This window comes from Triturus cristatus, chromosome 12 (genome assembly GCF_964204655.1).
Source record: "Triturus cristatus chromosome 12, aTriCri1.1, whole genome shotgun sequence".
Taxonomy (NCBI): Eukaryota; Metazoa; Chordata; class Amphibia; order Caudata; family Salamandridae; genus Triturus; species Triturus cristatus.
Window position 1 is genome coordinate 825,566,478 of NC_140595.1, and position 26,533 is coordinate 825,593,010.

General features: G+C 43.5%; 1 protein-coding gene across 1 annotated transcript in view; it reads right to left on the bottom strand.

Annotated features, from left to right (window-relative positions):
• Window positions 1-6,183: 6,183 nt before the first annotated feature.
• The window catches only part of NYAP1 (neuronal tyrosine phosphorylated phosphoinositide-3-kinase adaptor 1), a 470,759-nt gene continuing 450,409 nt past the window's right edge, over window positions 6,184-26,533 (bottom strand). The window contains exons 7-8 of the mRNA XM_085637809.1: window positions 25,452-25,561; window positions 6,184-7,995 (exon numbers count right to left, since the gene is read on the bottom strand). Coding sequence (XP_085493935.1) covers window positions 7,738-7,995; window positions 25,452-25,561 — 368 coding nt within the window. The 3' untranslated portion in view covers window positions 6,184-7,737. The remainder of the gene's footprint in view (window positions 7,996-25,451; window positions 25,562-26,533) is intronic.

Below are 26,533 nucleotides of genomic sequence, written 5' to 3' on the forward strand. Positions count from 1 at the left end.
CATTTTCCATCCAAATCGTATGCTGACAACCCGGTACGAATCGTACTTGTCGGTTTGGACAGCTTTTTTACAATTTGTATGGTCTTTTTTACAAGTCCGTGTCGTACAGCTTTTCCCGATTTGTAAGGATCGGGCCGATTTGTATGTATTTTTCCCGTACGAATCGTACTACACGGGTTGTAAGGGACTTGTACGATTTGTATGGAAAAAAATACGGATCTGATTTGTATGGGAAAATAAAAATCCAGGATCAGAATCGGCCCCTTATTGTTTCCTTGTAACGCACTCTGCAGGTCTAAAAACATTTAGATACATTTTCACGCATACCTGCTAACCGCGGACTGTAATCACTTTCCATCTGGCACCTGAATGTTGGCATTCCCCATTCCTTCCTAGGCAGACACTCCTAGGATGTATTGTATACCAACACTGATTTGTTTATTTATTGTAATATGGTGGCGCTTTTTTTGTCTTTTAGGCTCTGTATGTGCTAATGTAGGTGAGGCCTAAGTTGTTGTTGTTTTTGTTACTGTCTCCATGTCAAAGTCTATAAATAAAGTTTCAAATATACAGAAGATAGCTGTGCTACCAGCTGCCCTTTGACGGAAAGAAAGAGTAGTGCAGATTTAGAGCCGTCCCTAACTGGTGCTTACAGAGACGGGGCAGACATATTTGGCATCTATAAAAAGTATGACCAAGCTCTTGAGTTAGATCTCGGTGAATGGGTTGCTCCTTCACAATGGTGACGGATATCCTGTCCCCTGAAATATAAATCCCATTGGATAGAATTGGATTTTTATTTTGGCGGACGGGATACTCGTCATTGTTGTGACAGAGTAACCCGTCCGCTAAGATATAAATCAGATTCTGATCTTTGGTCGGTCAAGCCACAAAAGTAATTGGGCTGTTGAAGGCAGGTGCCTGGAAGGAATCTAACTTACGACTGTTTAGAGATCACTATGGGCCCAATTTGGATGTCAGTCAAAAAGCCTCCTGAAAGATTTAAAACTGAGATTGTTCCAGTCCTTCATTATTGTTCTGTCATCTTTACATGGAGAAATAATGCAGTGTTCAAGAATTTGGGGGCGCTTTAATTGAAGAGCCTATTTGGATTACTGCACAGGAGATTCTGCGTTTAGATTTCAGTATTACCTCTTTGGGCAAGCCGTGGATGAGCTAGCCCTCCGTTATTTCTTTAATATGTGCATATTCAGAGATAACGGGACTCTGCCGGTCCGTTCCGCAATATGGGAAGGGATTGAGAGAAACACTTGAGGAAGATTTGTTTTAGATTTTTCCAAGTTATTTGGCAACCCTCAGTTAGATGCACCATCGTCCTGTGAGAGCTTATTCTTAAAGGAGTTCAAAACAATTGTAAAACATACACAAAAGGTTGATAATTTCCATCAAAATTATAATTTATTTCTGGGAGCCAAAGTAGGGCTTTTACTCACTCCTACTTTTACCACCAAAGTTGCCAAATGTTTACTATGATACAGTAAATTTGTAACCTGTATTTACGTTGGTGTCTTAATTAATCTGATAGGAAAGCAAGAGGGTTTGGAAATTGGTGTCTTAAAAGTCTGCCTGTCATATTTGAGGGCTGGGCCAAGAGTCCATCTAGCATTTTTTTTGCCCAGGAGTAATTGCTACAACAACAAGTGTTTTAAAGTCATATTCTGCACCATTCAATGACAGAATATTGAGTACAATAATGTTGTGACTCTGCAATATTGGGTCAAAAATATAGTCTACAAATATACCTTTATGAATAAACTTTATATGTAAACTATCAAAATACAGAGTGGAGAATATTGTGGAACAGAATATCAGAGAAAAAGGTAAGTATGTTAAAATACTCCTTCATGCCATTGTTTGCAATTTAGTGCAAATACTAAAATAAAAATAATAATTTAAAATAAAGGGTTTCATTTAGTAATATAAATGCAATATTTAAATATATACATATATTCCATAAAAAATATAAGAACAATAATTAAAGAATTTTCAAACAGCATAACATGTAAAATATTGACAATACTTTAAAAGTATGAATTGACAAATATATATATATATTAAAACCATATATGGAAATTAATTGAAAAAAATTGAATTAATATGAAGATAATTAATCATGTGGACTAAATATATTCTATATTTGTGTGTGTGTGTATATATATATATATATGTATATCTACATATATTTATTCGTCACTCTATGCCTGAAAGGGTATTTTTTTACTTATAATGGGTACTCCCTTGTGTCTGGACAAAGCTATACCTCTCCGAAGAGCTCTAATGAGGGCGAAACACTGTGTCAGGGGTTGCTTTTATTTATTTCAGGTTGGCTTGGATGGTATTTACCAATCCAAACCTGTGATACTGCACCTGGAGTGGTAAATGGCTTTTGTCAATTTACAGCTCGGCATTGACAGCACTGTGCTAGTCCTATGCTTAAAGACTTTGTCCATTTCTATCTCGCCGTGGATGGCACTGGGCTAATCCTACGCTTAAAAACTTTGATAGAAAAGCAGACATTTGAGGTGAGCAGATCTAGAGTGTCGCTGGTGTTAAGAGTGCTCTGTACAGGAGCTGCCATCCACCTAAACTTGGGAACTACCCAGAGTTCTCTGCTTCTTTTTTGCATATCTACATATTACCTACTGGCGGTCGCCAGTAGATAGTTATAGTTAGGACCACGTTTCCATAGGAAATCCGCAACATTCTATTTGGAATAACTTTGGCGCCGGTCGACGAATCCTCGCGAAATTTTCAAAATAGGTGGGGCGCTATGCTCCGCTCCTACCCTGAAATTCTCGGGGGGATTCGTCAAGCGGGGGCTGAGAAAAAAGGGGGGTCCCAAAACGCGTTTTTCCCATGCATTTTTCCATAGGACCTTTAGACACAGCTACAGACCGAACGGCTGAACAGAGTTACTTGAAATTTGGCAGAGAGGTAGTCTACAGGTCAAGGAAGTGCCTTTTGTAGGTTTGGTGTAAATCTGTTCAGTAGATCCTGAGAAAATAGCCTTTAAATCAATATATATATCTGTGGCAGCTTACGGTGCGCTTACCGTGTGCTTACGGTAAGCTTACCGTACGCGTACGGTGCCGTGCGCGAGCGCGATTCTGATTGGCTGTTAGATCTTAGTAAACGTTCGAATCGGTCGAAACCAGGAAGCGGCGGCCGCCATTTTCTATCTCGCACTCTGAGGGGGGGGAGGAAAAACAAAGGCAAAAAACATGTAAAGGGGCTGTTTAGACTGCTCCCAACCACCTCGCCTCGATGAAGGTGTCCCCATATGCACCCTCATAAATAATCAAACATTACCTTTCACAACGAAGCGCATAATATGTCCTCCATGTGCGCACGGTGCGCGAAGCGCATCGTGCGTACATGGGCCATCGAGCGTAACGTGGGCACGCGGTGCACGTAGCGCACCGCGTGCCCACCGTGCGTGCACGGCACTAACTGCGTAAAGTGGGCGCGCGGTGCGCGAAGCGCACCGCGTGCTCACTGTGCACGCACGGAAGCGCACCGTGCGCGCACGGAACGAACTGCGTTAAGTGGGCGCGCACGCCACGAATGGCGTAAAGTAACTTAGCATTTTAAAAAACCGTACAAATTCACTGAAAAAACCATAGGTTTCACACACGTTATAGTTAGGAATTAGCATTTAAAAAACCTTGCAAATTCACTGAAAAAACCATAGGTTTCACACATGTTATAGTTAGCTGGACATTTTACTGAGAAAAAACCAATGAAATTCCCCCGTTATAGTTAGTGCAGGCAACTATAACTCATGCGACCGCAATCCTCTGCTGATGCTAATACTGTATTTAGACACTTATTTGCCCATGTCTTCTTCCATTAAATTTTAGCTATACATATATTACAATTTTTTTTCATAAAGACACATATGTCATCAGCAGAGGATTGCGGTCGCGTGAGTTATAGTTGCCTGCACTAACTATAACGGGGGAATTTCATTGGTTTTTTCTCAGTAAAATGTCCAGCTAACTATAACATGTGTGAAACCTATGGTTTTTTCAGTGAATATATATATATATTCATCCAAAACGCCCCAACGGAGAGAAGCCACGACACTTCAATAGTTCCAAGCACAATTTAATTGGCAGCTTGCAGACGGGATTCAGGAGAACATGCACAGCACGATATCAGCAATACGCGTTTCAGGATTCACATATCTGCCGAATTGGGGCGTTTTGGATGAATATAGAAAGCGGTTGTTGCTCAGCCGCTCAGGAGAGGGGCCCGCTGCATAAGAGCAGATCCTGTGCAAGCATTTAGCTGGCGTTTTGGGGAACAGTGTTCCGGTTGACAGCTGCAAAGCAGAGACTGGTAATTCGGCAGATATGTGCCCAGACCCATTTGGGAATAGACATTGTGTTTTAATGTTTTTGAAAGAACGGACTCAATGTAGTTAAATATGCCGAGCACTACAGAACCCAGAAGGCCAGGTGATTGGCCACGCCCACTGACGCAGGTTCCCAGTTAAAGAGGGTGCAGGCAATCTGTTTGTTTCATTTGCATCACAAAGCCACTGAAGAAGGGAATGTGAATCCTGAAACGCGTAAGGCTGATATCGTGCTGTGCATGTTCTCCTGAATCTCGTCTGCAAGCTGCCAATTAAATTGTGCTTGGAACTATTGAAGTGTCGTGGCTTCTCTCTGTTGGGGCGTTTTGGATGAATATATATATATATATATATATATATATATATATATATATATATATATACACACACAGACACACAGAAACATATATCTATACATATATATATACATATAGAATATATATATATATAATTTAAAATAAATAGAAACAATATTGAAGCAATTAAAAGAATTACCTGAAAAGCATTACCAATAACTTAAAAAGTTAAAATTAACAACAACGAATACCACACTTAATTAAAAATAGAATTAATATAAAAAGGAAAATAAAATTTAAATAAAAAATATAATTTGTTTTAGAAAGAAAAATATTAAATAATAGGCAAATATAAACAGTTGAAAATAAACAGTGGTAGAAAAGTGTTGGACTTCAAATGAGTCAAATGTAATACTCTAAGACCAATCTAAGACCAATTTAAGCAAAAGTATGGAAAGTGTTGGACTTTGGAGGGGTTAGATTTACTATTTCCACTTCAAAGCAAGCAAAATAAGGGAAAGTGTTGGTCTTTAGAAGGGTTCGATATATCATCCCCACTCCAATCTAAGCAACAATAGAAAGTGTTGGACTTTGGAGGGGTTAGATTACTGTTCCCACTCTAATCTAAGCAACAGTAGGGAAAAGATTGGTCTTTTGAGGTCTTAGTTTTACTACTCCCACTCCAATGTGAGCAAAAGTAGGGAACATTTGGATTTTGGAGACGTTAGATCTACTTTTTCTACTTCAATGTAAGCAAAATGAGGGAAAGTGTTAGACTTTAGAGGGGTTAGGTTTACTATTCCCACTCCAGTGTAAGCAAAAGCAGGGGAAAAGTTGAACTTAGGAATTTTTAGATCAACATTCCAATTCCTAACCATACCTGACAACATACAAATATTTTAAACATATTTAAAATACAAAAAAATGCATTATGGGTAAATTGAAATTAAACGTAGTTGAAATAAATAAATGTATTAATACAAAAATAATTTCACGAATATAAAACAATATAAATTAATTTAAAAGAAGAAAACCAACAAGAAATAACAAATGATAAATACAAATTTCATTTTAAAAATGTTATTAAAAACACCTATCAATGAATTAACAATCAAACAAATACAACAAATAATTGACACAACTATAAAGCAAATACATAATTAATGACCAAATATGAAATTCACACAAAAATAATTTTAATTAAAAAAAACAATAATTTATCATTTAAATAACTTACCACCCTATCCCCCTGCTACTAAATTATAAATTACTAATATAATGTAAAAAATGTTAATGACACATTAAAACTTACAAACTGTACTAAACAACGAAAACAATTATTATAATAATACTAATACCTACAGTTAATAGAACTAATAGAGTTAAATTCAGTAAAATGTTATTTAATACAACTATATTAAAGTAAACAAATAATATACAACAATATTTAAGAAAAACAATATTAAATACATAAAAAACAATATGGTTACCTTTGTATTCTGTTTTTTGACTTGACAATATTTTTGACATAATATTCCTGCAGCTTGATATTTTTAAAACAATATTTGTGTCATTCACTGTTTTATCTGTTTTCAGTATGTCTTGTCGACATAGCATATCTTCTACCCCTTCAATATCACGCCAAACAGCACTGTACTCGGGTTGTGAAATGTATTGATTTACTGTTTCATATCTATTAGTATTGGAATGGGGATGGCAACCAAAAGAGGAGTTTTAGATTGCGTGTGTCTGTGCATTTCTTTGTCAATGGAGGATGTTCAATTTTAAATCGTAAATGTTCGAAATCAACAGTTTTTAAAATATTTTTTATATTGTTATATGTAAATAAAACTTTATTTGACTGTGTACATGCATGACCAAACAACTGCCTATGACTGCCGACTGTACCGAAGAGTAAACATAAGGCCACTCCTCCCCCCGTCCTTGGAAAGAGAGACAATAGCCTGACCCTTCTTCGTATGCTTGCCTTGCCTGTGTGTCACAGCTTGGCTTCCTGCTTGTTTACATACATGTGCCTGCAGAGGCAATGACACTCTCTTCACTTCAACAATATCATAATACACCTCAAAGTCAGGCGTTTAATAGAGTAATGTAAACTTTATTGAGCGGTGTCCGCCATGTATACTCTACAAGTGGCTTAACACAATCCTATACTTTCTCCCTCAACAAAAACTGTAATTACACTTCAGTCGTCTCCACAAAGGTTAACTGGGCGCGGCCTTCACGCTCCTTACATTCTGCACTCCCCTCCTGCATGTATTCCACCTGGAAACACATCCCTGTTACATGATTGTTTGCCCACTTCGTCTCACTGTGCCCAATGCCTGTCTTTAAGATGGCGGCTATACTACATTCCTGTTATTTCCGATACAGCATCATAATGCCCTACCAGGGGCACGGACAGTGGGGATCTGGCACTATTTATAAATTAACGTAAATAAATAGATAAAATAAATAACATTGCAGATTAATTACAATACATTCTGTTCTGCGGGCCGGTGATAGGACAAATGTCTCTACCCAAGCCCTCCTGCTGCCGTCTGCATCAAGAGACCTTCAATAAATGAAAAAGAGACCGGTTTGTGGCCAGGACTACTTGTAGCCAGGCCCAACCCATGAAAGTCCAGGGCATTCTGCTGCTAAACATCAGGAAGTCCAAAATATGGCCAAACATTGATTGGCGCATTCCGAAGACAAGAGTCAGCCTTGCAGGGGCCCCCGGTAGAGCTTTACGCTCTGCAGTATTCTCGCTTTGATACAATCTCCCTCCCGCCTCCCCCCAACATGCCATACATCCCAAAGAACCTCTTTCGCTGGGGCCAGGAAAATATGGAGAACCTAGTCGTTTCGCGCCATCGCGGCCTCAAACAACGATGATAAAATATAAATACGTCACTGATATTGAATCAGAACTAATTTCCTGTTCTTTTTCGCCCTATTTGGCAAGGTTTCCTGGCAAGCCCCAGGTCTGCGGGGTCCGCCGCCCCTGCGGCCGTGTCCGCGGCACGGAGTTCTCTGTGTAAGCCGGAGGACCACGGACTCTCATATTGCTGTGTCCCACACCACGGCCTGCTGTCGGCGGCATGGCGGCGTGCCCGTCTTCCGGTTTTCCACGTTCTTCCTCCAGCTGGGCAGGATGGGCATGCTCTCCTGCTTGCAAAGGCTCCGCTCGGGCCTCTGGCGGGCTTTTATCTCCCGGCACAGATACCGCTTCCGCTCGATCACCTCCAGTAGTTTTCCATCCCGCTCCTTGCCTCCCTGAGGGGCCTGCGGGGGCACTTCCTGCTCTTGGATAAGACTCTGGAAAAACAGCACATGACAAAGGTCAGCTGCCAGAGGCAAGACAATCACCAGTCCAAGTTTATTGTTTCAGTTAATTAAAACCATAGCAATTTTGCAGATTAAAACTATAATTCAATCCAATTTATAACATCATAAAAGGTGCATCCCCCCCAAAAAAAATCAACAGGTCATTCAGCTTGTTTCCTGCTTTCATACATCTTAACACGAGTTAATAGATGAAAAACCATATTTGTGCAAGAAGTCAGACATTAAAATAATTAATCCATGGAAGGTGCCAAAACTCATTCAAATTTGACCTTTACAGGCTTCCTGACACTGAACATCTTAAAATGAATTAATAGTTAAGAGCTGGTGGGATATAAAGACCCTTCTCAAACTTTAAACATTTACAGATAAAACTGACTACAGTCTGGGGTGAACAAAAGATAGATTGACAAACGATAATGTTTAAAATCTTCAAAATGGAAACCAGTATGAAGCAAACACAGAAAAGCTCCCATGCAAACCAAAAATTGTCTGATGTTTTACCATGTATGTAGTAGTTCAATTTACCTTCAAACCTTTTGGATTTTTTTTTACTACAGATAGGGATGCAGCAAACAGGGGAGGCGCATACATCAAAGCCAAGGGTACAAGGTTTGCAAACTAAAACATGACATGGTCCCAGGAGTTAGGAGGGAATTGCGAAAACTGTGTTTTTTTCACAAAATTAAACCTTTCAGGCCTGGCAATTGCAACAAAAAAGTAACTAAAGGTGGTGTTAGCAGGAAGGGTGTATTACAAATCTAGACACTGTTGTTTCTTTAACATTAAGGGGCTGATTCCGATCCGGGTCAGAAAGCACTCCGACCGAGTTGGATGCGGAGTGTTTTCTGACCGAGCCGGACCCCTACAGTCCGACCGAGCGAGTACAATGCGCACGTATGCTGTCGGACTCGGTTCGGTCGGACTCCCATAGAAGTCAATGGGAGCCAGTTGTACGACGCAAACATGCGCTCCCATTGACTGAATGGGTACGTCTCGAACAAGAGTGTCCCCTACAGTGGGTACGCGTCGGTGCCATCCGCACCATACATGCCTGTGTTGAGGAGACCCACAGGTCTCCCCCTGTGTCCAAGTCATAGGGCTGCGGGTGTTAGGGGGCCCGAAGCGAACCCCTGAAGTCCGACTCCGGGAGCTTTTGCGAGCCGGACAGTCTGGCTCGCACAGGCTGTCCGACACGTGCATCATACTGGCTCGGTTGTAAATCGCATCCATTGCACGCCACGGTTAGCTTCCGACTGAGACGTACGGAGCGGTTCGGACCCGGAAACGACTTGGTCGGTGAATCTCACGTAGCTCGCATCGTACTTGCCCGCTCGTACAGCTGTACGAGTCAGCCGGAAAACACGCGTACGGCTCGTAGTTTTTTCGGCCGGATCGTGTTCGGTGCCCTTCCGACCCGGATCGGAATCGGCCCCTAACTGATACATTGCAGTCAGGTGGGTCTGTTGATGGGCGTGGTCATAAATACTGGCCTGCAGGGCTAGGAAGCCATGCCTTTGCTTCTCTGCTGTGTCAGTGCTTCACCCAGGGGCCACAGGAAGTCTATGGTGAAGGATTAGGATGATCCCTTCATAGGCTAATGCCGTCTCTAAATTTGTGGGAAAACAGTAATCTCTTTAAGGGCCAGAATGTGGCTAGAGGAATCATGACTCTAAATTGGCCAGGTCTTGTGTCACAGACTGATCTCCAGAGTAGATCCCAGCAGGAGAATCCAGGGATTTCAGGGCTGTCTGTGGAAGGTGAGGCTTCGGCCTCCCTTTGGTGAATAGCAACTAGGATGCAGCCCCCCCTACGCTTGAATGAGATCCTATCTGAATCCAGAAACAGGATGGCGGAGCGCTAACACGTGGTCAACTCTCAGGAGAATTAGAAGGGAAAATACAGAAGATGTGACAGCACATCAACAACACCAAGCCTGTGTCATCTCTTACGCCCGCCCCGTCCTATAGAATCCCAGAAGGGTCAGTCTTTAAGGTCCCACCTACTGTAGATCTTGCCAATATACTCAGCTCAACACCAACATACCAAACTCCCTACACCTTGTCAATGCCTCCCTCACTCGTCATCTTCCAGAAGCACTCAAGGCAGGTCAGATCCTCCCACTCCTACAGAAACCTACACCTGACCCCGATGACCTCACCAACTACGGGCACATTACTCAACTACCATTCATCAGCAAGAGCGTTGAAAAAGCAGTCCATGTCCAACTCCAAGATCCCATTAATGCCAACCACATCCTGCACGACTCCCAGTCTGGCTCAGATCACACTGCAGCATGGAGACCACTATGTTACACATTGTAGACTATTCCCTCCTGACCACAGATGAAGATGGCACCTACCTCCTCATACTGCAGGACCTCTTAGCTGCCTCTGACAGAGTAAACCATTTCACCCTCAAACTCACTCTGGAGTTGTAAATATGGTTCACTGGCAGTATCCTTCACTGGTTCTCCTCCAACCTTTCCTACAGACACCAATTTGCTCACATGTTTAGCTCCAGCTACCAAATGATTTCTGTAACCTGCAGAGTCCTGCGGAGTCCGTCTGGCACTTTCAACCTCGAGAGGGAGCAGCGTGATGCTCTACTTACAGACAACATCATCACAATTCACCAATATGCTGATGATACACAACTTTGCTAAATTGCCTTCTTTGCTTCACACATTCAGCCCCTTAACCACTGCATGCACATCACCCAGACCTGGATGTTCAGCAACTACCTGAAGCTCAACCCACCAAAACAGAATTCCTGTTATTTGCCAAGAAAAGCAAACAAGAAACTGTAAAAACTTGGATCAATGACATGAACCTTTACAGCATTGAACCCCAACCTTCACTGAATGCCAAATCACTTGAATTCATGCTGGACACCAACCTCAACCTCAACCTCAAGGAATAAAAAAAGCAAGGATGGCCCGGTCCTTGCTTTCGTTTCTAAAGACGGTAATAATAATAATAATCTATACTCTGCAGTAACCACAGCCACAAAAGAGACCACATTTAAAATCAACATCAGATGCGCATGCTCGCAGCAAAGCCGTAGGCTGTCCATGGCCTCAGTGCAACTTCTGTGAGAGTGAGTCCATAAAAGATACAATGACCCAGAGTGAAAACTATTACAAATCCAATAAAACAATATAAAAGCACTGTACAAGGACGCAAAAGTCCTTCTAAACATCAATCATGTCTCAAGTTTCTTGATTTTAATACTGCTCTTAAAAGATTTTGAATGGGGTTTTGAAAGCTGACCACACGCTAGTGCGTGAGATCAGGCTTTCGCCGTCAGGCATTGGCTTTCGCGTGTTTTTATTTTTTTAAAAAGGCAGGCGATTGGGCAAAGGCGGGCGCATGTCCCACCTTTGCTCTGCCCATTCCCGTCGGTGTCTAGCACGCGCAGCAGCGTGCATTCGCGTCACTGCCGTGCTCCCTAGCTCCTCTGTGGTGCGCGCGCACCACTGGTTTTGATTCCCGCTCCTCTGTGGTGCGTGCGCACCACTGATTTCGATTCCCTGCTTGTTTTTGTTATGTCTAGCTGGGTTGTTGCACGTATAGTTGTTCATTTCTATATGGAATGACCCTGAAATGTAATGTGTAAATCCATGCACTATTTTCGTGAGTTTATGTACAATTGTCACCCGGCAGTGCTTGGCGGCCCTATGGCAGGTAGATTAAATCTGCAGGTCCTGGGCCTCAAAGTGTTATAGATCGCTTCAATCTATAGATGCAGTCCTGAACTTACCGCATACATTACTGCAGTAAAGCGGTTATTGATCTCAGTGAGCCAAACATTCATAAAAGACTTTGCCGGCTTTCCAGTACAAGTGGAAATTTCAGCTCATCTGCTAGCGCCCACCTTCCCTACGGTCAGCGCTTAACTCTGCAGGCCTTGTAGTAAGCAAATGTGCTTTCTGCTTGATTGCAAAGTGGCCTAATCAAAGAATAGGGGCTGTGTGGAGTCTGACATCTTCCTCTGTGCTTGAACTCCGGTCTCGTGAAACACAGATGGTCTATTACTGCAGAGCGTCCATACGTCCATAAAACCTTTATGACTGATTATTCGTGTTTTGTCTGTGTGATGAAATATTGACTTAAAGTGGAACTTCAGTCCTTGATTGACATTTTTGTATAGTGCTCTAAATCAGGTTTTCCACTCCCAGCATGTTGCATGCTTGAATTTCTTATGGTTTGTTTCATAACAACTTTCTCAAATCTCTGAAGATCATAACATATGGACAAAGCTTTCAGTTCCTCACAAGGCTTCCTATCTGTTCCGGAGCTGCTAGTATACTACTGAATTCTTCAGGGTCACATCCCCATAACGTTATTTTGGTACACAACTTTCCAGAACAGTACCTAGTATACGTTTCCTAATAGTTTTACACTTGTTTGGATGTTTCCGTGGATACTTTACATTTTCTGATTCAAGCTGATATAACCGTGTTTACTGCAGCAAATATGCAGTTTAGGACTTTTACCTCACCTCTGTAGATGAAAGGAACCCAGCGATTAGGAAAGGGGACAGAATGGTGTTTGTTGTCCATTACAATGGCTATAATGCAATCTCCCTTGTGTATGTGTGGGTCCATTCACTTATATGTTGACGCTCTACTTTTGTGCAGTGACAGTAATATCTGTGTAGGCCATACATGTGTATTGGCACAGGTGCTGTATGTGCATTGGCACTGTTGATATGTTATTACTATTTGCATAGTGCACATCTTTCATTATTGCGGCTTACTAATTCTATTGGCTGACTAGGGTTTGTGTTTCCACCTGCTTCAAGGGTTTACTTGCACCACCAGAACTTGAGGCTTAATAGGATGAGTAGTGGCAGTATGTTCTGGTCTTAATCTCGGACTGGGTATTGCCCCTTTTGTGATATGCAGGTTGCGCATTGAGATGCAGGACCACAAGTGGTCATTGTGGGTTTTTGGGTGGCAGTGTCTTACTCCTTGATTTGTGAGTGTTTAGGGTGTGAGAGTCGGATAGAGCGCTTTACTATCTGAATACGGATCGCCTTACGTAGGTGAAATGGTGATTGACCAACTGTTAAAGGTAGTCTGTGCATGCCAGTTGTATTGGATGTGGATGTGTTTGATGTATTGCGTAATGTTATGTTGTGTTTGTATTGGGATTAGTACTGTTGGAAGTGAGATATTACCTAAGTGTGCTGATAACGTTCTATGTGATACTGTCTTCACAGTATATTGGTGAGGCACCTGCATATTTGGTATTTTTGCTTTGCTTGCTTATACGTAAATAGAGGATGTATGTCGTTACAACGCACACTTTTACAACGCATGCACTTACAACCCATTTTTTACAACGCAACATCCATTACAACGCATTACATTACATAGCATGACACTACAACGCATTTTTTAAAAACTACCTTTACAACGCATTCCTTTACATCGCATACTACCTTTACAACGCATACCATTACAACGCATAATATTAAATTGCATTTAAGGTAAGTATTAGATAGTATAGGGGTAAAAATTACTTTTCTAACTCCAGGGGGTGCAACAGTAGGGTAAGTGTTGGATAGTATAGGGGTAAAAATTACTATTCTAACTCCAGGGGGTGCAACAGTAGGGTAAGTGTTGGATAGTATAGGGGTAAAAATTACTATTCTAACTCCAGGGGGTGCAACAGTAGGGAAAGTGTTGGATAGTATAGGGGTAAAAATTACTATTCTAACTCCAGGGGGTGCAACAGTAAGGTAAGTGTTGGATAGTGTAGTGTAATATTATGCGTTGTAATGGTATGCGTTGTAAAGGTAGTATGCGATGTAATGGAATGCGTTGTATAGGTAGTTTTTAAAAATGCGTTGTAGTGTCATGCTATGTAATGGAATGCGTTGTAATGGATGTTGCGTTGTAAAAAATGCGTTGTAAGTGTAGTGCGTTGTAAAAGTTGCGTTGTAAATGTTGTTCCCCGTAAATAGATGAAGGTACAGACCTCCATGAATACTTGTGCCTAAAAGTGATCTACTCCAAAGGTATATAATGGCACAGTGAAGTAGGAACTTTGATGAGCCATTGATGGAAAGACTTTTCACTGATGAGGCCCAACAGGTTAGAAACTGGCATGGGTTTGCTTTTGCTCCCTTCGTAGGGTACGTGTCCTGAAAGTGTGGTCTGTGTTGTACCTTTTAGAGTAGGATGCTAATTTACTCACTGTGCCACTACAGATGTGCACGAACCTTTTGAAAACCAGAATTGGCATTGCCAACAGGTCTATTTTAAGTGTCTTTTGTATCATTGATGGGTTTAGGCACTCAGAGTTACAGTTGGCAAAACAAAAAACAAGCACTGGTTTAGGTTGAACCTGGGCAGCGCATGCGCAGCTCTGCGAGCCATGCTGTATTTGAGCATGTACTTGAAGACTCACCCACTCTCGGGCCATATTTGTAATTGGCTTGTGTAATTGTCCTTCCTAAATGCTGGCTTCTGATTCATTATTAGGCTTGTTAGTCCCTCCTTAGTACCATCTTGTCTTCATTCGTAACCTCGCATGAGGAGTGGCCCTTTTACTTCTGTTGTTTCACGGTATGTCTTCTTTAGTCAGTAAGCACTATTTTCTTTAATGAGTTTCTCTTACTGCAGGAGGGTCTCTCGTGCACAGTTGTGACCACCGGCTTGTTTATTTAACTCGTAGCAAATGGGGAGCAACTCAGCGATGCCTTCAAGCATTTGGAATGCAATAGGTCTCGCATTTGCGAGAGTTTAAGCTATTGGCATTGTAAATGACAATGACTTTTATTTATGTTTTAAAAACCAAAATATAAATAAAAGACATTATCATTTACAATGCCAATAGCTCAAACTCGTGTAAATGCGAGACCTATTGCATTGCAGATGCTTGTTTTTAGGTAGGGTTTAACATACAATCGCCTCGGGTGAGTAAACTATTGACATAAGAATACAAAATGTAGGGTGTCCTGTGGAGACCTATTGTCGCAGTCACAGAGACCTCTATCTTCTGTATGCAAAACAAAACCTGCTGGGGATGCCAGTAAGTGATGAAACATTTTTAATCTAAAACGGGTGATTAAAAATCTGTCATGGGCACTGGTTAAAATTGAGAGGTAAGTCTCCATGCCCTGTACTGATTTAACTAGGTCAAATCCTCTAACCATGGGTTTACTGAGTCCGATGCCCTCTGGATCTGCCATGGCTTTTTTAAAGAACTGGTCTTCGACCAGATTTTTGTCCTGTTTCCTTACTTGGTCATACTTCGTAAAAATGTCAACTCTTCCCAGGGCCGATAGAGTTTCCTTGACATACCTTAGCCACAGGATTTTAAAAGCATTGTCAAGTGAAAGGCAATCCAGAATTACTGCCTGGTTAAAGGATGCCTCCTCCTTAGACCAAACTTTCACCCAGAACAACAAGGACTTAACAGCGACCAGGTCGGACATATACTTAATGCCTAGTTCTTCATGTACAGTATAAGACGGGGGGCCCTGGGGGACTCTCAGCATCCGTCTCAGAAATTTATTTTGTTGAGGCTGAAATTTGTCAGCCACCAAGTACCCCCAAACCTCTCCACCAAACAAGACCCTAGAGGTACAAAAGGACTGATATAATTTTAAGATCACCCCTGGGGACCATGTGCTTATTCTATGTACATAATTAGCTATTGCACCCACAGATTGTTTCATATCCCTTAACTTCCCCTCCTTCAAAGTTTTCCAGTTTAATTTATCATCAAACAAGATGCCCAGGTATGAAAAGGCTGGTACCTTAACTAGACCATGTGAACCTGCCTTGTAGATTTCTAATCTGGTCACTCCGCTACCTATCTCCATCACAAATGATTTGGTAAAATTAGGGGACAGGTCCAATCCATCCATGAAGGAGACAAACTCATCTATTAGGACTTGCAGCGCCAACGGTGTACGTGCTAAAAGAACAGCGTTATCCGTGTACAGCAAGATGGGCACTGGCCTCCTGCCTATTCTCGGTGTATCAGTCTGTAAAGATGTCAGAGCAGATTCTAACCCTTTTATAAATAGTGTGAAAAGAAAAGGGGCAAGGATACCCCCTCAGCGCACCCCTCTAGTGCAATTAAAATTATCAGTGAGTTCTCCTTCTTTGGTGTGCCTGACGGCAGCTGTGGTATCCGTGTAGAGAGTCAATAAAACATGTATGATTGCAGGCTTAACTCCTAACTCTCCCAGTCTTATCCAAAATTTGTTACGATTCACTTGATCGAATGCTGCAGTAAGGTCCATAAAACCCAGGAAAATGGATCCCTCTTTGGTGGTGGTTTATTTAGAGACGGCAAAAGATAAAGATTCAGGCACTGGTCTACTGTAGGTTTACCTATACGAAAGCCATATTGCACCTCCGATATCATATGTTTGTTATCTGCCCACTCAGAAAGCCTGTTTAATAACACCCTCCCCAGACCCTTAACCGTGGAATCAATAATGTAAATGGGTCAATAGCAGTGGGGGTTATCCCTGTCTCCCTTTTTGAAGATCGGGATAATAGTGGCGGTGGACCTTGAAGGTGGCATAGCTACCAAAGCTGCGGCATTCAATACCCGTGTCAGAACCGGGGCCCACACCTCAATATAGTTCCGGAACTTATCTGGAGGGATCCCGTCAGGTCCTGGGACCTTGCTTCGGGACAGTCCCTCTATTCCTAACCTAACATCATCAAGGAGGAAGTTAATAGGCACCTCACAGGACAAGGGCTGTAAATCATTAATGACTCCCTCTTCAAGACCAAAGTGAGCCTTCCCTCGATCCGGGGTAATATGATGACTTAGGTTCAGCATGTCCGGTTCAGAAAAACAGCGACTGTTAATGACCTGCCAGGAAATTAGTGCTATCTTTAAGCTGCTAGCTTGTAGCAACTCCTCCCAAGCTTGTTTTTGTATCAATCTCCTCTGTTCCTTAATGGCCCTTTTATAATTGCTTCGACAACTAGCCACCCAGGATCTATTAAGTGGGATCTGTTTCAGGGCGTGTTTAAGGTTCCTATGCGCCTTAGAACACTCACTATCAAACCATCTCTGGTTTTCCAAGCAGGTAGAAGCTCCTGGGGCAGTTAGCAAACTTGTAACCGACTGAGCGATAACAATAAATGAACTAACTATTTCTTCTTCTGAGGATGACATATCTAAACACTTTTGTTACCTCTTGTTGCCGCAATTTAAAAAGAGAATGATTGAAAACATTGATATCCACCAGTGACCACCTTAGGCACCTCCCCTGATCTGTAGCTGCTAGTGTGCCCGCACTCCTGCCACCTGGCACTATCTGGGTGCCCTGCGTCCCAAACACAAGATTCAGGGGGTTGTGGTCACTCAAGGGGCTATGTAAGATTTTAAAAAGAGATATGAAACGACCCAAGGGAGGTGAGACAAAAATATAATCAATAGTTGCTGCGCAACCCCTCCCTTATAAGATGGCATCTGCATACAGTTTGGGAGGTTAGGTGCCTTATCTAGGGTAAATATTAGCCGAAAGGTGTCTAAGATTGCATTTAGTTCATGGCCATCTGTAGAATCCTCCATGTGCAGATCTTCTATGAGCCTGCATAAGGGGAGATCTCGCGAGGACTGACCCATATTCGGGCATAAGCGACAGTTAAAGTCGCCAAGCAATATGATGTTCTCCTGGGGGAGATCATCTCCCTGGAGTAATTCCATAAGGCCGCTTAACTCCGACAGACTAGAGCGGCCCTGCTTATTTCTTTTGACATTGTAAAAATTAATTAATGTTAACCTCAACACTCCCTACCACTAATTTAAGGCCTTGTGCCACTTTAGAGTCCCAGTTCACCTGCTTCACCGACCCACCAAGCCTGAGGGCAATAAAAAGAACTAATCCTTCCCTCGCTCTGCCCGACGTGGAACTCTCTGCTGGGAGGAAGAATGTCTTATATCCTTCAATGAAGAATTTATTTACCACCTCCTATGTCTCCTGAAAGCCAATATTAAACGCTCTAAAGAAAGTGAAACTGTTCCTTACAGAAAGCGACTTCAGAGCTGCTTTTCAAGGTCTATAGTTCTCACATCTGAATGGTGGCACCGCCCTGCTTCATGGCCTTCCAGATTCCACACTGGCACCCCTTAAATGCATCCTATACACCATCGCAAATCTGACCATCATTTACAAAGCCGTTGTGACCAGCGCCCCTGCTTATCTTGAAGACAAACTCACCATCTCACCCGCAGCCAGGACATCAGACTGCAGGCTGAGAAGTGTAAAAAAGAAACAAGTCCACTGGCCTTTCCATCCATGCACCCAGGTTCTGGAACATCCTCCCTGTATCAAACATACCAAATATATCCAATCCCCCTTCCGCTTCTCCAAAGGTGACATGCTTCAAAACGAGGGGACTCCAGGTACGTGGCTTTTTTGACTTCTCGGAAGATCTTGTTTTGATTAAATCCTGGTTCGGCAGGTCAGTAATGGTTACTCACTAGTAGTCCTGGTACTCCTCTTAGGAATCTTCATTGTAATCATAAATGTTAGACTGTTTCTCACTGCATGTGTGGACACTGGAACACTTCATCTTAAATATTATTTCATAGAATTATGCACAGAGGGTGTTATTGTCCATATAGGTACATGATAAGCAGCACACGTCAGAAGCCTTCCCATGGCAAAATGTTTACGGAATGTACATGTCAGAATTCCAGAAGGAACTTGCATTGCAGCATCTGATGTGCAAATTTCTAATAAAACCGGTCTACCATTGAGAGGAAAGTGCCGGCTGAGAGGTTTCCATTGAAAATTGACACCTGTCCCTTTTAGGCTCCAGGTGCTTCGCTGACCATAATGCACCGCACTGGCAGGTGTCTCCCAAAATCAGCTCTTTTTGTGCAGGGATAATTTGATAGTTGCTTTTTCAAATGACCAAGATAACCCATCCGGGGAGGCGGCGGGTCATTGATGACTTCAATGAAGATTTCCAGGAGGCAGAACTAGGACCACAGGAAACCATTTCTTCTGCATCGTAGGATCTTCTTTGATAGTGATAACTGATAGAATAGCATAGCAGGCCAAGAGGTTATATCTTACGATGTCTCTTGAGTATAAGAAACTGAAGTTAAATAAGGTATTGAGCCGCAATTGTAATAACACTTGACTTCTCAAAGAGATTTCTCAATGTGGCTTGACTAACTTTAGCCTCAGCCTGCTAGAGTGAATGTAGGCAATAGTGATTTTTAGGTCTCGCCTGAAGCAGCGCATGCGCTGGTCAGGCGAGACTTTTGAGAGGGCTCCAAAAAGTGCTACCAGGCCAGCCTAGAGATACAGTGCATGTGCGCGCGCGCGCGCGCCGCGCTTCACCGCGGTTACTTTCACTTTCGCTTTCATGTTTTTCATAGCCAATAGGTCTCGCTTTTGGGACCTTATAAGCATTTAGTTATGCAACTGCTGCATGGCTAAACGCTTATAAGGTCCCAAAGGCGAGACCTATTGGCTATGCCAATGCTTGTTGAATGTGTGTCCTGATCTACAAGTGGCCGCTTTGCACATTTCTTCTAACAGAACTTTTCTGAGCCTATCTCTGGCGGCTGCTTTAACACTAAAATGGGCTCTTGGTCTTCCATGGAGAGGTTTATCTCCTAATTGGTAGCATAAAGACATGCATTCCACAAACCTTCTGCCAGTAGGTTGTTTGGATGTGACTATACCCTGTCGGATATCACAATAATTAACAAATAATTGCTTGGATCTTCTCAGTAACTTTGTTTTTCCCCTGTAGAAATGAAGAAGCCTCATCAGGTCTAAAGAATGCAGTGACCATGCAGCCAGAGGTAATGGACTGGGGAAAAAGGGAGGTAATGTGACTGTCTGATTAGTGTGAAATTCCAACACCACCATGGTAAGAGAGGATGGATGTGTTCTCACAGCTACACCATGAAAGACTGTGCACAGTACTACAGCAGAACGGGCTTGTACTTCGCTTGTGCTTTGGGCAGATGTGATCACAATAAAAAATGCAACTAGGCTCAAAGAGAAGGCCCATTAATTTTAAGAGAGTTACATTCAGTTCCCATGGAGGAGATGGTGTTCTGATTGGAGGGGAACTCTTTCTTTAGGCCATCCAAAAATTCTTTGATTACCAGAATCTTGAAGAAGGAGACATGACTTCAAGACTTTCCGTAAGCCGTTGTATGTTTATGGAAGGGAATTGCAATTTTGTTTGGACCCAATGCAGGACGTATTGTATGATAACGTCTTCTTAGCATGAGGCTGGGTAATGTTCATAACTCTGGTACAATAGAAAGATTTGTTTCTATTTCAGAGCACCGCGTGCCTTCGTTGGGGGATGTTTTGCTTCTTTCCGAATTTCCATTCTTGCTAGTGGTAGGTTTAAATGTCCATACTCTCTGACTTTAGGAGTCTTGCTGCCAAATTCAATTATGTTAGGTTTGGAATCTGTATTTGCCCCTGAACCCTGGTTAGAAGACTTGGCCTGCATGGGAGCCCCTTGTGTGGCCGCGATGGACATTTGTAGTAGATCCAGGCCGGCTTTAGGGCAGTGCGACTGGTGCGGCCGCACTGGGCACCGACTTGTGGAGGGGGGCGCTGTGACTTCAGGGGAGCGCTGTGTTTAGCAATATGTTATGATAGGAGAGATGAGGAGCACTTTTGCAGGTGGTAGGGAGAGAATTCAAGGAGGTGGTCATGGGACGTGGGTCGCCAAAAGTGATTGTCGCACCGGCGCCTCCAGCGCTAAAGCTGGCCCTGAGTAGATCTCTGTATCACTATTGCCCAGGCCAGTCTGGTGCTATTAGAATCATCCTTGACCAAGTTTTGCATAGTGTCAACAGCACGGTCGGCATGAGTGGCAGCAGCATAGACTAGTGGTCCTTAATCAGTAACCAGCCGGTCAAAAGGGCACTGCCCAATGTTCCTTGGTCCGAAGACTCTGGGTGCAAAGCATGGCATCTTTTGTTTCGAACTGTTGCAAAGTGGTCTCAAAATAGAGTGCCCCACTCTCCGATGAGGTTTTACATGACTTCATCATCTAGAACCCACTTGCGACTTTCCTCTTAGAATCAACTGAGGAGGTCTGCCTGTTGATTCACAATGCCTGAGCTGTGCACTGCTGTTAGCATAAGACCTCTGGCTATGCCCACAACCAGATCTTTGGTGCCTCCAAAGAGGGTATCTCAACCTGTTGCTTCCCTGTTTGTTTTTTATAATGTTCATCTTATTGTCCATCTTAATTAGAATTGTTTTTCTCAACAGAGACACTTGTAACCCTTGAGAGCCAGGTGGAGGTAGAGTCAAGTCTACCGCAGCACTACTAACTTGATTTGAGACCAAGTGTCATTCCTGCCCCACCGTCTTGAGATCCTGTTGTCTATTTTGTGAGAGGTCATCAATTAACTTCATCCCATCCTCAATTTCTCTTCCTAAGAGGACTGTAGCGCCGGTGTCTTTTTAAAAAGCTTTAGTGGCCATTTCGCAAACTTTTCTCCCCGTAGCTTTCGAAAGCTCCGGCGGATTGGTAGTGTCAGTGCCAGAAATGTGTCATCTTCTGGCCAAAGTTGTTCTGATGGAGTGTGGTTTTGGGTAGAAATGAAGAAAGTCAGGGTCTTGCCGAGGTTGTCTCTATTTTTTGAGAAAATGTGGTGATACTGCTCTAATTGTTGCTGGAGTGAGGAGCTTCTCTTCTACAATCTCTAGAAGATCTTGTAGTAAGGGCAAAAGAGATTTTGGCATTGCAGTCGGTTGGAGAGTCGACATAATTACTGAAACTACGGGTTACAGCGCCTCCAATGGAATGTTCAGTGTTGTAGCGCCCCAAGCAAGAACTTTGTGATGAGCGGTGTAGTCATCCACTGGAGAGACACGGGAAGGGGGTGTCCGACTGAAATAGCAATCTGGACCTAAATGGAGATGTGTTCCTTTTACGCCCTTCTGGAATACCTGGCGACCTTTCTCTACCCCAAGGTGAGGGAAGTGCAGGTGATTTCCTTGGTAATTTTGCCGAGGATCTAGGTTGATCTGTATATATCCTCAGAGGAGACATGGAAGGAGACCTAGAAACTATCTGTGTCAGTGGAGGCATGTCTAGAGGGTGCAATGAAATCTGAGCAAACCCACAGGAGGGATGTTTGGCCTTGAAGGCAGCAGAGGAACTGGCCTTGGTTAATTAGGCGAGAGCCTAAGTCTCTTTCTCAGTGTTGTGAACTCTGACGACATGGATAACCCTGGCATTGAACTCGGCAATGTAGAGAGATGTGGTGCCGGCGATTCACGCCTTCGGATAATGTAAAGGTGACACTGAGTGGCTTGAATGCATCAACGGTCAAGTGTCGCCATCATGGTGTGCTTCGAAGTCGATGGTAGAGGTGACTTCCTGGGTCTAGGTCTTTTCAACATCCGTGGTCGTACAAGATGTTTTCAGCATCAAGGGCAAAAGAGAGAGACTCGCTGTTGTACTGGAACGTTTTGATGCTGAAGACTTTGAAGACCTTCAATGGTGACAATGTGTCCATGTCTGCAGTGAGCCAGACTTCGATGGTAAGCACACAGCGGCCAAAGCCTTCCACAGCAACTTTGTTCTCTTCGACGTCAACCTAGAATTACGTCAAGAGCGATGGTGTTGATGTCTTTCTTTTCTACTTGACCTTCTTTCCTTAGATGTCCCTCTGTGGGAGTCTTTTCTAGGGGTGGGCGGAATTTGCTAAATTGACTTTCGCAAATTAATATAACATTGTGCAAAATCTCCATGAGCACGCGGAACTTTCGCGAAGATGCGGAGATTGCTCTTCCTGCCCGTTCGCGATGTGTTCGCTAATGGGCGTGGCCATCTTGCTCGCGATGCTTATTTCCTGTTCTGGGTCAAATGATGTGTTCGCGATCGCAATGACGTGTTCGCGATTGTAAACTCTTGCGGGAAAGCGTGACCGGCTACCAACAATCCAACATCTCTTGGCTCACCCAAACGGATAGGAAAACTTGCTGGCGAATGCAGGGACCAGGTAAGTAGCGACTGCGTGCGCGAACAAGAAAAATACTTCCGTTTTGCGGCAGATTGCGAAAGTTTTGACATTTTCGCGCTCTCCGCGGCATGCGAAAATGTCAAAATATCGCAAATTCCACGAGCGGAACGAAATTTACCGCCCAGGCCTAGTCTTTTCCCGGTGCTGGCTCTTTTCCTGAGGCTGGGAGACTAGAGCATCTCTGAGCCTTCTTCTTCCTTCACTCAGGTCTTCTGCCCTCCAGTGTCTATCGAAGCCTGGTGCCTTCCTGGTCCTTTAATGCCCTCTCTACTAGATTTTTAAGCAGAATTCACATTCTTTGACAGAATGTGCAGGTGGAAGACACAACACACTCTGTAGCGGCTTCTGTCTCCCACAAGAGGGGCATTTTACAAACAGAGAAGGCATTTCTGACAGAAACATTCCTGTTCAAACTAGGAAAAAAGTTTCACCTGCCAGTAGGATCGTACGAAGATGAAAAATACTAGATCCAAAGTGAAAATTCACTGAAACCAGAGACTGAAACCTTTCATGTGCTCTGGGATTCTTCTCTCACAAGCCAGAAAAAAAGACCTGACTCTAGGAGGCAGCGGCCAGAACAATGCTTCATGGGTAGGGAAAGCTGCCACTGCCCCGGTAAATGCAAAAACAACAGATGATGGACAGAATGCAGAACAATGTCATACATTCACCCCAGTACAGAGATCTGGGCCTAAATCCATCGTTTTTTGCTCACCATGCCGTTCCAGTTTGAACTCAGCCATATGCAAATCAGTCTTGACCCTGTGCCTCATGGGGACGGACCAGCCCGAACAGCCCAGGAAGGTCCTCCCTGGACTGGAAACAAGCATCCTAGGACCGGTTTCGGGGTTTCACCCCTCTTCAGCCAGGATAGCTTGATTCCAGTGGCATGGAGAGCACGGGGCCCACGTCTGAGCATACCTGTCCCACTCGGGGTGACAAATTCAAAAACAACAGTTGATGGACAGAATGCAGAACAATGTCATACATTCACCCCAGTACAGAGATCCGGGCCTAAACTGGGGTGGCATGGTGAGCAAAAGAATGATGGATTTAACCCAGATCTCTTGACTGGGGGTGAATGTTTTGATTTATTCTGCATTCCATCCACCAATTGTGTGTCTTTTGCTTTGCTGCCCCGGTAAAAGCACTTATCCCCTGCTGAGAGGTGCCCGTACTCTGCTATTGAAAGTACTGATGCCCTACTGAGAAGTGCCAGTACTCTGCCACTGAGAGCACTGAACCCCTGCTGAAAAGTGCCAGTACTCTGCCACTGAAAGACAGAACCCCTGCGGAGAAGTGCCAGTATCTGCCACTAAAAGGACTAACCCCTGCTGAGAAGTGCCAGCATCTGCCACTTAAATCACTAACCCCATAGTGATTTTTTATGTGTGTCCTGATCTCCAAGTGGCAGCTTTGCACATTTCTTCTAACAGAACATTTCTGAGCCTAGCTGTGGTGGCTGCTTTAACACTAAAATGGGCGCATGGTCTTCCATGGAGAGGTTTATTTCCTAATCGGTAGCATAAAGACATGCATTCCACAATCCTTCTGCCACTCTACCACTGAAAGCACTGAACTGCTGCTGAGAAGTGCTGGTACTATGCCATTGAAAGCACTGAACCTCTGCTGAGAAGTGCTAGTACTCTACCACTGAAAGCACCGAACCCCTGTAGAGAAATGTTGTAACTCTGCCACTGAAAGCACTGAACCCCTGCTGAGAAGTGCCAGTACTCTACCACTGAAAGCACGGAACTGCTGCTAAGAAGTGCTGGTATTATGCCTTTGAAAGCACTGAACCTCTGCTGAGAAGTGCTGGTACTATGTCATTGAAAGCACTGAACCCCTGTAGAGAAATGTTGTAACTCTGCCACTGAAAGCACTGAACCGCTGCTGAGAAGAGCCAGTACTCTGCCACTTAAAGCACTAACCCCTGCTGAGAAGTGCCAGTATCTGCCACTTAAAACACTAACCCCAGCTGAGAAGTGCCAGCATCTGCCACTTAAATCACTAACCCCAGCTGAGAAGGGCCAGTACTCTACCACTGCAAGCACTGAACTGCTGCTGAGAAGTGCCTGTACTATGCCATTGAAAGCACTGAACCTCTGCTGAGAAGTGCTGGTACTCTGCCATTGAAAGCACTGAACCCCTGTAGAGAAATGTTGTAACTCTGCCACTGAAAGCACTGAACCCCTGCTGAGAAGTGCCAGTACTCTGCCACTGAAAGCCCTAGGAACCCCTGTTGAGAAGTGCTGGTACTGTCTCTTTACAAGTAGAAAATGTCTACTAAATAGTACTCTTCTATTAAAAGTAGTGTATCCCTGCTGAGAAGTGCTGGTACTCTTATTTTCAAATTAAAGAAGCACTCAGAGAAACACATGCATTCTCATCGGAGACTCCTCAACCATCTGTTACCTGAGCTGGAGTCTCCCTGCCCTGGAGGGAGTGTCTCTGAGCGTGAAGAGCTGCATGGCGCACCCCGGAAGTGGAGGCCGAACGCCCCAGGCGGTAACCTCCTGCCAGGTCTGAGGGAATAAAAGAATACATGAGATATTAGAACAATCTGGTTGGCATTACCCCTGCTTATAACCCCAGAACCTCCTCTGAGCACCGAGAGGATGGAACTCTTTAACCTTCTGCCAGGGCGTGTGGCCTATGGCAGGCCACCAACTGCACATTCATTGCGGGACTGCAGCGGGCGGATGCCACCCAGTGCCAGCATCACGACCCAACCAGCATGAACCTGTGACATTACATGCCAAGCCCAACATCACAAGGCAGTTATGTTAAATGTTAAGTTATGTTATGTTAAAAGCATTTGTAGAGCACACGTACACCAAACGGTTTCTTGGCGCTAATTAACAAGACAATGACCCACTGCTCGCCCTTTCAATCATATGCTTGTATGAAGAGCCAGGTTTTCAAGAGTTGTCTGAATCTAGTGTAAGATGACAAGACAATAAACTGCAGACTAAAACATTGCAATGCCGAGCACCCGAGAACTGTTGGCTCCCTCTGCACCTCTTCCTAATCTGCTGTGGTGAGTCGGTGACGTGGGAGAGACACCCCTGAAACCTCGGTGCTGCTGGACCCCCACGCCTCCTACTAACATGCTTCTGAGGTTTGCCTGCTATGTTTCTGCTCCATGGCTGAGGCCCCCAAGGACCTCCTTCTACACCGACCCCCTTCACTCTTCAAGATTTAGGATTAAATGTTGGTGGCGGCTAGTTCGCCGGCCACCAGGTAAACAGTACATTTTCTCTGCTATTTACCCAGACACTGGCTTAATAGAGATTAGTTACTATTTGCCAAGGGACCTTGCTAATAGCAGAGAATCTTCACTATTTACCCAACTGCCGGCAAAATAGCAGACATTGTGTACAATGTGGCTAGCAATAATGCAAATAGGAAATACACTTAATTATTTAGCAATAATGCAAATAGGAAATACACTTAATTATTTAGCAATAATGCAAATAGGAAATACACTTAATTAT